The 17,285-nt window shown below is 41.7% G+C and overlaps 1 protein-coding gene across 4 annotated transcripts in view; it reads right to left on the bottom strand.

Moving 5' to 3' along the window:
- LOC137326445 (F-box/WD repeat-containing protein 7-like) overlaps positions 1–17,285 on the bottom strand; it is a 51,173-nt gene that overhangs the window by 20,897 nt on the left and 12,991 nt on the right. For all 4 annotated transcript variants that reach the window (XR_010964196.1, XM_067991550.1, XM_067991551.1 and 1 more), the window contains 4 exons: positions 13,349–13,467; positions 11,091–11,242; positions 7,965–8,037; positions 6,286–6,397 (listed from right to left, as the gene is read on the bottom strand). Coding sequence is in view for 3 of the 4 variants with exons in the window: in XM_067991550.1 (XP_067847651.1) it covers positions 6,286–6,397; positions 7,965–8,037; positions 11,091–11,242; positions 13,349–13,467 (456 nt within the window). In the remaining variant the exon portion in view is untranslated. The remainder of the gene's footprint in view (positions 1–6,285; positions 6,398–7,964; positions 8,038–11,090; positions 11,243–13,348; positions 13,468–17,285) is intronic.

Below are 17,285 nucleotides of genomic sequence, written 5' to 3'. Positions count from 1 at the left end.
CAAGACTGTAAACAGATTCACGCTCAGTAAAAATAATTATAATACACTGCACACTTTGTCTTTGATTTTTTTTTAAACAGCTTTTAATATTCAAGCTTCTATTTTAGAAAAATAGTATGGATTACATCATCTGTGGACTGAACTATACAAACCATTTGCGCTCATAATATTGGGTAGAATTTCCTCGGGGGTTCTCCCAATCTCTCGCCATTCATGTCGATTCTCCAGGATTTCTGCCAATTTTCTGCCAAAGTTACAGCAGGAGATCAGAAGAACCCCCATGAAAATTGCAGGTGATTATCAAGCAAATAGATTTTATTTAGAAAAGATTGAAGCAAGAAATAATTATGCAATCTGGTATCAATGCGAAGCACCAAGATATGTAACAGAGTAAGGGAGAAGATTTAGATTACTGGTTGTATCCTAATGGTGGTATTTGTGCTTGTACTAATGTATAAACATACACACAATTCAGGATAGCATGTGTTACATAGTTATTAAAAAGTAAATAGATAAGTGAACAGTAGCAATGGAACACTGTATAACATTCGTTATAAGTTTAACTATCTCTCCTCAAATTGGTAAACTGCGCAAATCTGAAATTTAAATATGAGCATTTTTTTGCTGACCATGCATGGAGTCCCTCTGGCTTATCTATCTCAGTCTGATGGCTACAGATGGATGACTTAATTTCACAAAATGGGCCGAGAAATACTTTTCCAAAATGATTGTGACAAAGCAAATTTAACTACATTCATAAGAAATAGGAACAGGAGTAGGCTGTATGGCCCATCAAGCCTGCTGCACCATTCATTAAGATCATGGCTGATCTTCTACCTCAACTCCACTTTCCCGCCCTTTCCCCATATCCCTTGATTCCCTTAGTGTCCAAAAATCTATCGATCTCAGTCTTGAATATACTCAACAATTGAGCAGCCACAGCCCTCTGAGGTACAGAATTCCAAAGATTCACAACCCACTGAGTAAAGAAATTTTTCCTCGTCTCGGTCCTAAATGGCCGACTCCTTATCTTGAGACTACGACCCCTAGTTCTAGACTCTTCAGCTAGGGGAAACAGCCTCTCAGCATCTATCCTGTCAAGCCCTCTAAGAATTTTATATGTTTCAATGAGATCACCTCTCATTCTTCTAAACTCCAGAGAATATAAGCCCATTCTACACAATCTCTTTTCATAGAATAACCCTCTCATCTCAGGAATCAATCTAATGAACCTGCATTGCACCCCCTCTAAAGCAAGTATATCCTTCCCTGGGTAAGGAGACCAAAACTGTACCCAGTACTCCATGTGTGGTCTCACCAGAGCCCTATATAATTGCAGCAAGACCTCATTACTCTTATACTCCAACCCCCTTGCAATAAAGGTTAACATACCATTTGCCTTCCTAATTGCTTGCTGTACCTGCCTGTTAACTTTCTGTGATTTGTGTACAAGGACACCTAAATCCCTCTGAATAACAACATTTCTTAGTTTCTCACTTTTTAAAAAATATTCTGCTGTTTTATTCTTCCTATCAAAATGGATAATTACACATTTCCCCACATTATTCTCCATCTCCACTCCGAAAATGACCCCTTTATTCCTGCTATCTTTTCTGAACGTTAACCAATCATCAATCGATGTTAATATATTACCCCCAATCCCATGAGCCCTAATCTTATGTAACAACCTCTTGTGTGGCACCTTATCGAATGCCTTTTGAAAATCCAAATGTACTACATCCACTGGTTTCCCCTTATCTATCTTGCTAGTTACACCCTCAAAAAACTAATAGATTTGTCAAACACAATTTCCCTTTCATCAAACCATGTTGATTTTGCCTAATCATATTATGGTATCTAAGTGCCCTGTTACAATGTCCTTAATAATAGATTCTATCATTTTCCCTACTAGTGATGTCAGGCTAACTGGTCTATAGTTCCCTATTTTCTCTCTCCCTCCTTTCTTGAATAGCGGGGATACATTTGCTACCTTCCAATCCACAGGGACCATTCTAGAATCGAGGGAATTCTAGAAGATCAAAACTAATGCAGCCACCTCTTTTAAAACCCTAGAATGTAGGCCATCAGGCCCAGGGATTTGTCGGCTTTTAGTCCCATTAATTTCTCCAGTCCTTTTTCTTTACTAATCTTAATTACTTTAGGTTCCTCACTCTCATTAGACCCTTATTTCCACTTATATGTTTTTTGTGTCTTCTACTGTGAGGACAGATACAAAATATTTGTTTAACATCTCTGCCATTTCCTTATTCTACATTATAATTTCTCCTGTCTCAGCATCTAAGGGACCCACATTTACTTTCACTACTCTTTTTTTGGTAATTGTAGAAGCTTTTACAATCTGTTTTAATATTTCTTGCTAGTTTACTCTCATATTCAATTCTCTCCCTCTTTATCAATTTCTTGGTCATCCTTTACTGATTTCTAAAACCCTCCCAAACCTTGGACTCACTACTCTTTTGGCAACATTGTAAACCTCTTCTTTTAATCTAATACCATCCTTAACTTCTCTAGTTAGCAACAGTTGGATCACTTTTCCTGTGAAGTTTTTATTCCTTCAGGAAATGTTTATTCGTTGAGAGTTATGAATCATTTCTTTAAATGTTCGTGTTGCTTATCTACTGTAATATCTTTTAATCTAATTTCCCAATCTACCTTAGCCAACTTGCCCCTCGTAACTACATAATTGGCTTTGTTTAAATTTAAGACCCTAGTTTCGGACTTAACTACGTCACTCTTAAACTCAATATGAAATTCTATCATATTATCATCACTCTGCCCCCACAGGATCCTTAACTATGAGATTACTAATTAATCCTTTCTCATTACACAATACTAGACTAGACTGTTCTAAAATAGACTGTTCCCTAGTTGGTTCCTTGACATATTGTTCTAGAAAACTGTCTCAAATGCATTCCATGAACTCGTCCTCCAAACTACTTTTGCCAATTTGGTTTGACCAGTCTATATGAAGATTGAAGTCCCCCATGATTATTGCATTACCCTTGTTACATGCTCCTCTAATTTCCTGATTTATACTCTGTCCAACGGTATAACTACTGTCAGGGGGGCCTATAAACTACTCCCACCAGTGTTTTCTACCCCTTGTTATTTCTTAGCTCCACCCATGCTGATTCTACATCCTGATTTTCTGAGTGAAGATCCTTTCTTACTACTGCTTTTATCTCATCCTTTATTAACAGGGCTACCCCCCTCCCCCCACCCTCCTCTTAAGAGCTCCCAATCAAGGATGTACATAAACAAATCATACAAGATGCTTCTATCTGAACTGAATGACTTGGCCTCTACATTGATTATCTGACCCAGATAATGATGTGTGTTTATGTATTAAAATAAGTTGGCCCAATTTCCATGATTTAGCTTGGTTTTTAACTCCATGACACAAACAAAGAAACCAATACATTCTAGTTTATTGATTGGCTCTATGAAATTAAACTTGCTTAAACTAATTTCTCATGCACTAACCCATTACACTGCCATTTTTAAACCAATTGTTGAGCGAAAAAATAGCTTCCCAAAGTGGTAAAAAACTATAAGGCCTTTTCTGTCCTCATCATAGGCCCAAAAAAAGCAGCTCTACTAATTTGGAAATCTCAGCCACATCACAGAAACAAACCAGTAACAAAAATGTTTCCTTTAATGTTTTAAATCAGCAAACGGCAGTATGGTGACACATTTACATTGTTTAAAGTGGGATTATCGGTGTACAAATCCCATATGCCGCCATATGATGTATAAAACACTGGTTAGGCCACAGCTGGAGTACTGTGTGCAGTTCTGGTCGCCACACTACAGGAAGGATGTGATCGCTTTGGAGAGGGTGCAGAGGAGATTCACCAGGATGTTACCAGGGCTGGAGCGCTTCAGCTATGAAGAGAGACTGGGAAGATTGGGTTTGTTTTCCTTGGAGCAGAGGAGGCTGAGGGGGGACATGATTGAGGTGTACAAAATTATGAGGGGCACAGATAGGATGGATACTAAGGAGCTTTTTCCCTTCGTTGAGGGTACTATAACAAGGGGACATAGATTCAAGGTAAAAGGCGGGAGGTTTAGAGGGGATTTGAGAAAGAACTTTTTCACCCAGAGGGTGGTTGGAGTCTGGAACTCACTGCCTGAAAGGGTTGTGGAGGCAGGAACCCTCACAACATTCAAGAAGCATTTGGATGAGCACTTGAAATGCCATAGCATACAAGGCTACGGACCAAATGCTGGAATATGGGATTAGAGTAGACAGGGCTGATGGCCGGCGCGGACACGATGGGCCGAAGGGCCTCTATCCGTGCTGTATCACTCTATGACTCTATGACGATGACACCACCCAGTGGTTTGTTTATCAAATGCATTACTGATGTATATTCTCTATTCAGAAACAATATTTTATAAATGTGCATGAAACATGTTATTACAACAATTCTGTCATAAAACTTCACTAAACATTTCAGACAAATTCATAAATTTAAAATCAACATACTATAGCACCCACAGACATATAGGGCCCAATAAAAGTAAAAAACAGGTGGGTTAGGGGCGAGGGTCATTGAAAATTGCCACCATTTCAGACCTGCCCCCAACCTGCCCATTTCCAGTTTTTAGAGGCGGGATGAGAGGCAGGCGGCCAACCCATCCCAGGAAGCAGGTCGGGCCTTAAAACCTTTCAAGGAGGCTATAGGCCTACATTTTTAACTAATTCCTGATTTCAACCCTGGGAGCCGGGATTCCCGGGCCTTCTGTTTTATACCCGGTGAAAGGAGGCGAGAAGGCCAGAAACTGCAGGGAGGTGCCTAGAAAGGCACAGCTTGTGGGCTTGGAGGAGCAGGAGTGCTTCCCCCAGGCCCAACAAGCCTACCTGCACCGACCGCCGCCGCACCGCCGCCCGCCCCCCCCCACCCCGATCACGGACCCCCAATCCCAATCATTGGACCATGATCCTTCCCCAACCTTGATCCTCCGACCCCAATCCCCCACCCCTCCCCCTCAACGATCGCGGACCTCCTTGCCCACCCGTGCCCTTTGCCCACCCATCCCCCCGCGCCCCCCCCCCATGCAAACAAAGACTTACCTGCAGACGTCCTCTCCCTGACTGGTCTCCCGTCTGACTGAGACCAGCCTGTCAATCAGCCGGTCAGTCGGACGGGAAACCGACAAAAGAAAATAAAAGACGTCTTTACGTCAAAATGGTAAGGACGTCTGGGAAACCCCGTACTAATGGGTTTGCCAACCTCAAATTGACCCCCCCCCCCCCCGCCCCCTTCCCGGTTCCATTTCAAAATTGAGCCCATAATTGCAAGCTATGGGTCTGCACTTTGCTGATATCAATGGGAAAGAGAAATACAGGTGAAGAAAAAATCAAATGGAAAATGGGAATATAACCAATAAATAAGTACTATCCAGCCAGGTGCAGTAAAAAAAATTCAATGCACAAGGACCGTGCAATTCTGCGGGCTACCACTGTTTTCCCACCGTAACTTCACCAGGAGACCGGTGGAAACTCCAGAAAAATGGCATAAACAAATAAAAACTGAGATCAATGTTTCTTTGGGGTTTCTGATGGTCTCCTGCCAAAGTTATGAAGGGGGATCGGTGGTAGACCATCAAAATTTCAGAGGCAAGATTCACAAATTCTGCGGCTGATTTTTTTCTGCTCTGTGCCCAGGGAACACTTATTTCCTGGATGCAAAGCTAAGGAAAAAGGGCTAGAGACACATTACTCCAGGTCTTCACCCCCTTTCCATTACTCTTATACTTGCAAGGTTTCCCTTGAGGGTAAGCAGAGTGCTTGCACTTTTTTCCTGAGCTTCAGCTTTGTGGAAGTTTAAGCGGGGCAACTCGGCAATTAGGGAACTTAGATTGCAGGATCTTTGATGGGCAGGCAGCAAGGACTTGGAGGGCATAAAAAGGTAAGTGCCCTTTTTTTTTAAACAGGTACAACAAAGGGTTTTCAGGACTGGAGGCCTTCTGTCTACCCCTCTTGGATAGTAGGCAGAAGGTCCCGCAGCTAGTGGCCATTACCGCCGATGCATGCCTCTCAGTTCTGCAGCAACAGTTGGGCGCAGGCACTGGCCAAGGGACAGGCCTAGGGTAATGACTTGAACCCGGAAATATAGTGGGTTTAGACTAGATCAGGTAGAGCGCACTTTGGGTTCAGAGGGAGGAAAATTGGCCTCAGATGTATGATTAAAAGATAATCTTGAAAACAGACATTGCAATCTTTTACAAACATTTTCTTGTGTTTATTTCAATGTCTACCTTCTGTATGGCCTTTTAGTACAGCTGTACATATTCCTCTTTGTATATTCCACATTCTTACTGTGTGGTCCCAGGATGTGCTAGCAACTAGATGCTCCTTCATAGTCAAGTACTATTTAGTAAGCAAATGGTTAGTACCATCTCAAGCAAATATAAATGATATGTGCAATTTAAACATATTTGAAAGTATTACAAACATCATGTAAATTATTGATTTTTATTTTAAATATTATATAGACCATTTAATGGAAATTCAAATTTGTGTCACTATATAATGGTCATTATGAAATCTCCACAGAAGAGATAAATAACGCAATTGTTTCGAAATATGTTTCCTATTATAAACATTAAAACTAATCAACTTTTAAAAAGTTCATAAGCCACAAAGATTATTAACTTTAATACACTTTTTACTTATTTTTGTTAAATAATGAATGCTGAAGACAACACTAGGGTAACTGACTTGGAGGAATTACTTAATGGATATCCATAAGTGCTGATTCAACAAGGCACGCTTTCAGAATGCATGGGTGCCTCACTGCATTGGGCACACAGCTAATTCATGAGGCACCAAATTCAGTAAAAAGATTTTTCAAAATTTTCCGACACCTGAGTGTACACGCCTTATTACACTGATTAATTTTAGCAATTTTTGTATGTAAATTGGTCCCACACCAAAATCAGCAACTTTTCTCATCTGTTCATTTTTTAAGCACTGCTCACCTGTATAAAATAGATGTTGCTCGGATTTCCTGCTCTGGCCTTTAGAAATTTGATCATCCGAACTGACATCATTGAAGGGGGCAGTTCTACCCATGTGCCCATGCTGATCATCCATAGCTGCTTTTCAATGCAGCCAAAGCAACCAGTGATGTTAAAATGGCACAGCAGCCTTTAAGATTCCCTGCCCCCTTCGGTTCATTACGTTCCCTGCGCTCAGGGAAAACAAGCAGGGAGCAAATTCAAATTATAATAAGCTAACCTTGCAGAATGTGGCGGTCAGTTCCCCTCTCTATTTGCGTGAATGATCGCAGGAGTGCAGCAATCTTGGCTCTATTTTTTCAGGTATCGATGAATTGGCTCCATAGTTAAAATGACATGATCACGATGTAGACTAGATTAAAAATTATGGCCTAGGGTTTCCAATCATCATGCCAATGTTAGCCTATTCATTTTAATGGGTTGACAGCTCCACCAACTATGAGGCTCAGTAACTCCTCCAAAACCCAGAGATGTGATGGCTTAAACAGAAAGATTTTAAAAATATCATTTGACACAACTGTTTGACTTTTTTGGTTTAAAAAAGATATTAATAGTTATACTCACTGTTTAAATAATCTTGAACAGAAAGGCTGTCGACTTTCCTTCCTATATCAATAGACAATAGGGGCAATTTTCTAATTTTGTACTGCCAGTGGGGAGCCTTGTCTACTGGGATGCACAATGAAAATTCAGACATATGCAGCGCTGTGCCCCAATTTCCAATGTATGCTCCCAGAGGGTTACCTGACAGAAACCTGAAGCTGGAAATTTAACCTAATGTTAACTGATAATAACAGTATTTGAAAGAGAAAGTGGTATACAAAGCAACGAGACCTTTTTGTTAAACAGTTATTGGTCATCATGAATTGAACGTAAAAGTGAGCCGTAGAAGTTAACTACGTAGGTAATAACATTACCTGGATCTCATCTTCATGACCTCGGAGAATGTTCCTACATCGGCCATCCTGAATTGACCAAACTCGAAGAGTTCTGATTTACAAGGGCAGATGGGTTAAACTAGCATTGATTTATAGACGTGTCACATATTAACATAAAATTACTAATACCAGACAAATATTTCTTGCCAAAATTCAGTCCTAATAAACTGCCTTTTAATTCAAACTGATAATTTTTTCTTGATGTCATTTACATTTGCACTAATCTCAATTGTAGAATATTTAGGGGTTGATATTATCCCCCACCCCCACGACAACATGCGGGGTGGGGAGTTAAAAATAAAAAATCTTGAAACATGATTCTACAATGCAATTGAGAGCCTGATTTAAATTTAACCCTGGCCGGCCGGATTTCCTAGGGCTCAGGAAACCCAATGGCTGAATGGAGCCAGGAGCAGCTAGATCAGGCAAGTAAGCTTCAACAACACTCAAGCAGTTCGACACCATCCAGGACAAAGCAGCCCGCTTGATTGGCATCCCATCCACCACCCTAAACATTCACTCCCTTCACCACCGGCACACCATGGCTGCAGTGTGTATCATCCACAGGATGCACTGCAGCAACTCGCCAAGGCTTCTTCGACAGCACCTCCCAAACCCGCGACCTCTACCACCTAGAAGGACAAGGGCAGCAGGCGCATGGGAACAACACCACCTGCACGTTCCCCTCCCAGTCACACATCATCCCAACTTGGAAATACATCGCCGTTCCTTCATCGTCGCTGGGTCAAAATCCTGGAACTCCCTACCTAACAGCACTGTGGGAGAACCTTCCCCACATGGACTGCAGCGGTTCAAGGCGGCGGCTCACCACCACCTTCTCAAGGGCAATTAAGGATGGGCAATAAATGCTGGCCTTGCCAGCGATGCCCACATCTCATAAACGAATAAAAAAAAAAGCAAGTAAGTGCTTTTCCAGCACTGCTTGTGAGCCAGGATGAGCAGGAGTGCTCCCTCTGGACCCCCAAGAAAACCTTCTGCCGATCGAGGCCTCTCCTCACTGCCACGATTGGCTGACACCCTCCCTCCAAACCTGCGATCCCGAGCCTTCTGTCCTGGAATCGGCCGACCCCTCCCTCCAAACCCACAATCCCGAGCCTTCTGTCCCGTGATCAGCTGACCCCCCCCCCCCCACCAACCCGCGATCCCAAGCTTACTGCCCCGCGACCGACCGACCCCCCACAACCCCGCGATCCCAAGCTTTCTGCGCCGCAATCTGCTGCCCCCTTCCCCATTCTGCCCATGCATCTATCATCCATCCCTCCCAACTGCCGGTCCGACCACCCCCTCATGCCCTGCAATTCCTCTCTCCCTCCCTTTGCCGGCCCGAGACCCCCTTCAATCCACCATCTTTCCCTCCCTCCCGATTGCTGGTCTGACACCCCCCCATCATCAGTGATCTTTCCCGATTGCTGGGGACCGTCCGCCGTGTTCTCCGGCTGCGGCCTTCTACCGCAGGCTTTCCCGCCCGGCAACCGGCCAGCCTGTCAAATAAAAAATATTATAAAAAATGATAATGAGGTTCTGCCATTAAATTTGGCAAGACCTTCGCGTTCCCAGGATCCACTCCCCCGTCAACACGGTCCCCCGCTCCCTCCCGCCTCCCCATAAATATCAGGGCCCTTGTTTTTTTGAGAATATTGCATAGTGATCAATAAGGTGCCAAGGCACTGTTCCCCCAATGACTTAACTGGTTACAGCAGTGAGTACCCGAGACATATAGATCAGGAAGCCGTTGGGTTTGATCTCTGATCTGTGCTAATTTAACTGACTGGGGTACAGTGCTATACTGGCTTCAGTGCCGCTGGACCAAGAAGGGAGAATTAGCCAGAGTTCCTGCTCCTGATAGCTGTATAATGAAGCTGTTTGGAAGTGTGCTTGTGAGCGTCTGCGCGCACACACATGTACATAGGTCTGTGTGGATAAGATCTAGCTCAGCTGTGCTATTCCCTTCAGTAGAATAATTTGGCAACAATCACTGACCAAGCACAAACATGAAGAATGGCCACAAGGATGAGGTGCCAGAAAACACCTAGCACCCTTGGAACCATACCCCAGTACAAATCAACACCTTCAGGAGACAAAGAAAGGAGAGAAAACTGGTAAAAAGAGGGAGGGAAAAAAAAGCAACAAAGCAAGACATGGAACAATGGACGGACTACAGGTACACAATTCTGACTTCCCACACTGCTGAGTTCCTAATGTCAGGCATGTTATCTATAGCAGGTGTTAAGCAGAACTTAGATGCTTGCTCACAGAAAAGAAGGGAAAACTCAGAGAGAATCACAATAGACTGCTTTGTTGCGTTTCCTAGTAGCCACTTTGAAATGGCATCAGTTTGCCTGCCCTCTGTCCCCTTGCACACATTTGATGCATGGTTGAGAGAGTCAAGAGAGTGAAAAGGGGTGAAAAAAAGTCAGTTTACCATCAAATTTAAAAACATACCAGATTTTATAGGGTGGCAAGATGAAACATAATATTCAAGTTCCAATGTCATGTTCCATGGAATTTATTTTAAATTCCACAAGCTTTCGGAGGCTTCCTCCTTCCTCAGGTGAATGGTGTGGAAAACCACACCATTCACCTGAGGAAGGAGGAAGCCTCCGAAAGCTTGTGGAATTTAAAATAAATTTGTTGGACTATAACTTGGTGTTGTGAAATTGTTTACAATTGTCAACCCCAGTCCATCACCGGCATCTCCACATCATGTTCCATGGAGTGACAGGTTGTGGGTTTGTGTGTGTAATTCCCTACGCAGTGAGTTCCTGATCTCAATCATGTCGCCTTGTAGGAAATACCAAGAAGAGGTCAAGCTTCTCTACAGAGGAAGATGGAAAAATGGGAGGCTAGTGAGCTTGAGGCTTTCTAAAGCACCCACAATAATAGTAAGTGACAGAGTGGTTTTGTTGATAGTGTGCTCTCAGATAGGTGCATGGCATGAAGAAAGTAAGTCATAAAAGAATATTACATTTTATCCCATCATCAATTATGGATAGGTCTTTAGACAATATTCTTGTATTAAAAATATTCAATTATTGAACTATCACTTCAGAAGTGAATGTGCTACCTGTAGAATCTGAGTTTTACCTATCCGAGCTGGCACTGACCACCTTTGTTCCATCAAAACAGAGATGATCAATTCCTGAGTTGTGACCCATCAGTGCTCGCAGACAAGTCCCAGTTTCCGTTTGGAAAATTCGAATCAAGCTGTCAGCGCAACCTGTTACAATGACTTCATGCTGAAAAACAGAAATTTTACTTTATAGCTTCTTACACTATTAGTAATTACAGCACAGACTCAAAATCTGTCGGATCATGTAAGTTTTTTTAAAGGCATTTTAGCGATGGACTATTTTTCCAGTTTTGGCAGTGCCACCCAGTGTCATTATCAAGCACTCTAGGTCATGGATAACATGAACCAAAAGCTATAGTAAAACTCCTTATACTTTGTCCTATCAATATGCCTTAACCCCAACCTCAGAAATTTACCACGTGAATTGTTCCACTTTTGACACCCTGATGGTATATCTGAAAGAGACTGCCAATTTATATTTAATTATCAGCAGTTTTGTGTTGTGGGACTGAGAGCACATAAACTCACTTCATGTAGGACCCAAATGATTGGCAGATTTTCCAAATTTCCATAAATCTGGGCTAGAACCTAGGCACCAGAAGGCAACTGTGTGCCAAGTTACAGTGACACCCAGTCCCTATCAAATATGTTTTTGGAAATGTGGTCATTTCTATTCAAGAGATTTCATCATCTTGGAAGAAAATCCAGGGAAACAAAAATTTAGATTTGCAAACCCAGAACTGGTTTGAAGCTTTTCACAAACAGTCCTTATGTAGTTTTCTATAATTTTCACAACAATAGTTTTGACAGATTCAAACCAGTTTTGATTCTATCTTTTTTAATATTTTTTTTGAGATGTGGGTGACACTGAATAAACGGCACTTATTGCTCATCCCTTGTTGCGCCGAGAAGGTGGTGGTGGGCTTTTTTCTTGATAAGTGATATTTTTATAACTAAGTGGCTTGATAGGTCACTTCAGAGAGCATTAAGGGTCAACCACATAGTGAGGACTAGAGCCACATGCAGGGGGGCAGCTTTCCTTTCCTAATGGATATTTGTGAACCAGTTGGCGATTTTATGACAAAACAGCAGCTTTCATGGTAATTTTTTTCTGGTATCAGTTCACAAATTACCACATTTATTGAATTCAATTTAAGATTTGCTATGGTGAGATTTGAACCATTAGAGTTGCTAGTCTAATACTATAACCATTACCTGAACAAGACAGGCCTCACTGCCATTACCCTGAAGTTAACCCTGTGTTTTTAGTTGTCAAATCCTGCTTCAAGACTCTGTGGCCCATTTGAGGCAAACTGGGATTACTTTAGGAAGTAAACCCAGGCCAGTGCAGCTCAGCAGTCTTTGTGAGTAACATGAAAAAAATCGAGATTAATTACAAGGTCGGATCAAATTGGATCCAGTTCACTTCTGTAATGATATGACCTATAATCTAAAATTAACAGGTATAATACTCGAAACACAAGACTGAGTTAAAAAGCTGTAACTCAATCACATGGTTTAGATGGTGTTATAAACTGGATGAACCCAATGAAGTAGTTTGTGATTGTCCGCTGAGCCTTGGAATTGAATTATAACCTTTAAATTACTCAGGCATTTCTTATATCATCAATTACACTAAAATAGCTGTAATTTTTAAAAAAATATTTTATGCAATGCCATTTTCAAGATTGAGGTGACAGCCATTAATTTCCACAAGGATTCTCCTGATTATCCACTATAACTTTGGGGGAAGATCTACAGAAACCAAGGAGAAACAGCATAGACATTTTTGCTGTTTTTCCAGAATTTCCATGGATTGTCTGTCAAAGTTACAACAAACAAACAGGAGAACCCCTGCCAAAATTCAACCCCAATGTGACATAGGAACAAGGGATACATAGAGGATGAAATTTGATTTACATCTTCTGACTGGGCAACCTGCTAACTCATGAGCAACAAAGATATGGGAGAATTTTAACAACATGAGTGGGATACAGATTAGCTCATCATCGAGTGTTCTGATTATATCACATTAGGTAAGCAATTAACATTATAAACGATATGGGTTGTTGAATTTTAAATAGGATCTAAGTTGATGCACGGATTGCAGAGTGATTACGTTGACATCACTACAACTGTTTTTTATATCATCTGTTTTAAATTGTAACATCACCTCCATGAAAAACAAACAAAAATGTAAATACTTTGGAAGGAATTAAAGCGCACAGTTACTTTTTGTATTTGTATAACTATTCTACAAAAATTATTCTACCTTAATGCAAACACATGTGACAGCATCTGTATGACTATCCAGTACATGCAGACAACTTGCAGTGAACAGATCCCACACCCGGGCAGTTTTGTCTGAACTTCCACTAACCAGCCGTTTACCTGTGAACGTGAAAGGGGTAGAAAGCATATTATAATGGCGACACTGTGAGATGAGAACCCTGTTGAGTTCAAACATTTTGTTCAAAAAATAGATTCCGTATGTACAATTCAGGTACTATTTATAGGAACATAAGAAATAGGAGCAGGAGTAGGCCGTAAGGCCCCTCAAGCCTGCTCCACCATTCAATCAGATCATGGCTGATCTTCGACCTCAACTCCACTTTCCCGCCCGATCCCCATACCCCTTGATTCCCCTACAGTCCAAAAATCTATCCATCTCAGCCTTGAATATATTTAATGACTCAGCATCCACAGCCCTCTGGGGTACAGAATTCCAAAGATTCACAATCCTCTGCGTGAAGAAATTCCTCCTCACCTCAGTCTTGAATGGCCGACTATGCCCCCTAGTTCGAGACTCTCTAGCCAGGGGAAACAATCTCTCAGCATCTACCCTGTCAAGCCCCCTCATAATCTTATATGTTTCATAGAGTCATAGAGTTATACAGCATGGATAGAGGCCCTTCGGCCCATCGTGTCCGCGCCGGCCATCAGCCCTGTCTACTCTAATCCCATATTCCAGCATTTGGGCCGTAGCCTTGTTTCAAAGAGATCAAATCTCATTCTTCTAAACTCCAGAGAATATATGCCCATTCTACTCAACCTCTTTTCATAAGATAACCCTCTCATCCCAGGAATTAATCTTATGAACCTTCGTTGCACCCGCCTCTAAGGCAAGTATATTCTTCATTAGATAAGGAGGCCAAAACTGTACACAGTACTCCAGGTGAGGTTTCACTAAAGCCCTGTACAACTGTAGTAAGACTTCCCTACTTTTGTACTCCAACCCCCTTGCAATAAAGGCCAACATACCATCTGCTTTCCTAACTGCCTGCTGTACCTGCATACTAACTTTTTGTGTTTCTTGTACGAGGACACCCAAGTGTCTCTGAACACCAATATTTAATAGTTTCTCACCATTTAAAAAATATTCTGTTTTTTTATTCTTCCTACCAAAGTGAATAACCTCACAGTTCCCCACATTATACTCCATCTGCTACCTTCTTGCCCACTCACTTATCTGTCTATATCTCTTTGCATACTCTTTGTGTCCTCCTTAAAGTTTACTTTCCCACCTAGATTGTATCGTCAGCAAACTGGGATATATTACACTTGGTCCCTTCATCTGAGTCATTAATATAGATTGTAAATAGCTGAGGCCCAAGCACCGATCCTTGTGGCACTGCACTAGTTACAGCCTGCCAACCTGAGAATGACCCGTTTATCCCTATTCTCTGTTTTCTGTCCTTTAACCAATCTGCTATCCATGCTAATATATTATCCCCAACGCCATGAGCCCTTACCTTGTGTAACAACCTTTTATGTGGCACCTTATGGAATGCCTTATGGAAAATACTACATCCACTGGTTCCCCTTTATCTACCCTGCTAGTTATATCCTCAAAAAATTTGTCAAACACGATTTCCCTTTCATAAAACCGTATTGACTCTGTCTAATCATTTCATGATTTTCTAAGTGCCCTGTTACCACTTCCTTGATAATGGATTCCAGCATTTTCCCGACAACTAATGTCAGGCTAACTGTCCTGTAGTTTCCTGTTTTCTCTCTCCCTCCCTTCTTGAATAGCGGGGTTACATTTGCTACCTTCCAATCCACGGGGACCATTCCAGAATCTAGAGAATTTTGGAAGATCACAACCAATGCATCCACTATCTCTGCAGCCACATCTTTTAGAACCCTCGGATGTAGGCCATCAGGTCCAAGGGATTTGTTGGCTTTTAGTCCCATTAGTTTGTCCAATTGTTTTTCTCTAGTGATATTAATTGTTTTAAGTTCCTCACTCTCATTTACCCCTTGGTTCCCCACTATTTTTGGTATGCTTTTTGTGTCTTCTACTATGAAGACAGATACAAAATATTTGTTTAACGCATCTGCCATCTCCTGATTCCCCATTATAATTTCTCCTGTCTCAGCCTCTAAGGGACCAATGTTTACTTTTGCTGTTCTCTTCCATTTTACATACTTGTAGAAGCTTTTAAAATCCATTTTTATATTTCATGCTCGTTTACTTTCACATTCTATTTTCTCCCTCTTTATCAATTTTTTGGTCGTCCTTCGTTGGTTTCTAAAACTCTCCCAATCCCTAGGCTTATTACTCTTCTTGGCAACATTATAGGCCTCTTCTTTCAATCTAATACTCTCCTCAACTTCTTTAGTTAGCCATATGTTCATTTTAAAAATTAAATAGACATAAAAAGAATGTGGTATGTGGCACAATGATGAAATGTGTTAATACACTAATGTGCAGTACCATGGAGTAGGTAGGACATGGGTTTGCATGTGCAATTACCCACACATCAAGTTTCTAATTTTTATTATGCCACCAGTGGGGAGGTCAAGCAGTGCCCCACAGGAGAGACAGAAGCAAGTCAGAGAACTGAGTCACTCTGGGCAGCTCTTGTGATAGCAAGAATGAAAGGGTACAGGGGAAGAGGTGGAGCAATTAGAAAGGATAACTATATGTATGGAAGCAACACTGAAAACATTGGTGGAACTCAAAGTGGAAAGGGCACTGGGCTGATGGCATGTAGTCTAGAATCCTGAGTGGAAATGGCAGAGCCTCTGACCACAATCTTTCATACATCCTTGGAAATGGAAGTTGAGTCAGAGGATTGTCAGATTGCCCAAATAACACCTCTGTTCAAGGAGAGAAGGGATACCATGTCACATAGTCGGTGAGCCATAATATGGGATAAAATATTTACTCACTTACAAAGATATGTGTTAAATAAGGACAGCCAGAGTGGATTTGTACATGGCAAGTTATATCTAACAAACTTAATAGAGTTCTTTGAGGAATTAACAAATTGCATTGGTGAACATTGCTCATATATATATTTTTTAAAGTACTTGATAAGGAGGGAGTGAGATCTTGACGAAGTTGTAGCATTTCTGCCTTTGAGTCAGAAGGTGGAGGGTTTCAACCCCACTCCAGACAACCCCGGCGGAGACTAGAATATGGTATCTAAATATTGGGGTGATATCCAGCAGGTTACTCACATCTGGACGGGTGATCACTGGCTCAGTGGTAGTATTCCAGCCTCTGAGTCAGAAGGGCTGAGTTCAGGCCCCACTCCAGACAGTCCCAGCTAGAGGAGACCAGAGCGCTGGCTCTAAATACTAGACTGATGTCCAAGGGGAGTACTTGCATCTGATGGGTACAAGTGCCCCTCCTCCCCATCGTAAAGGATAGATGGGGCTCTTTAGCCTTGATTGCAGCCCATCTAGCAGAAGGTACTCCTAAGGTAAAAACTTTGAAAAACTAACAGTGGCAAGCCCCCTCAGCTACTCAGTGGCTCATGAATCTCATGTGTGAGATTTAAGTTAGGATCTGCCCTAGGGCAGAACACAACGGATAGATGGACGTGATAAGATGCTACATAAATGGCTTGTTGATAAAATTAAGGTGAGTGGAATTAAACAGGGTGTAGCAGCATAGATAGGTAGTTAGCTAAATGATAGAAAACAGAGAGTAGTGATTAATAGATGCTTTTTTTGGACTGCAGAGATGTAAACTGTGCTGTTTTGCAGAGGTTAGTGTTAGAGCCATTGCTCTTCCCAATATATGTAAATAATCTGGACTCAAATATAAGGAGCACAAAGCAAAATTAAAGACGACATAAAAATAGGGAGCCTTGTTAACTTTGATGAGGACTGTCAATGACTTCAGGAGGACACAGACAAGTAAGTAGACTGGGCCGATTGATGCCAGGTGAAATTTGATGTGAAGAAATATAAGT

This window comes from Heptranchias perlo, chromosome 10 (genome assembly GCF_035084215.1).
Source record: "Heptranchias perlo isolate sHepPer1 chromosome 10, sHepPer1.hap1, whole genome shotgun sequence".
Lineage (NCBI taxonomy): Eukaryota > Metazoa > Chordata > Chondrichthyes > Hexanchiformes > Hexanchidae > Heptranchias > Heptranchias perlo.
The sequence above is the reverse complement of the archived record's forward strand: the minus strand, read 5'-3'. Positions and strand labels throughout refer to the sequence as shown.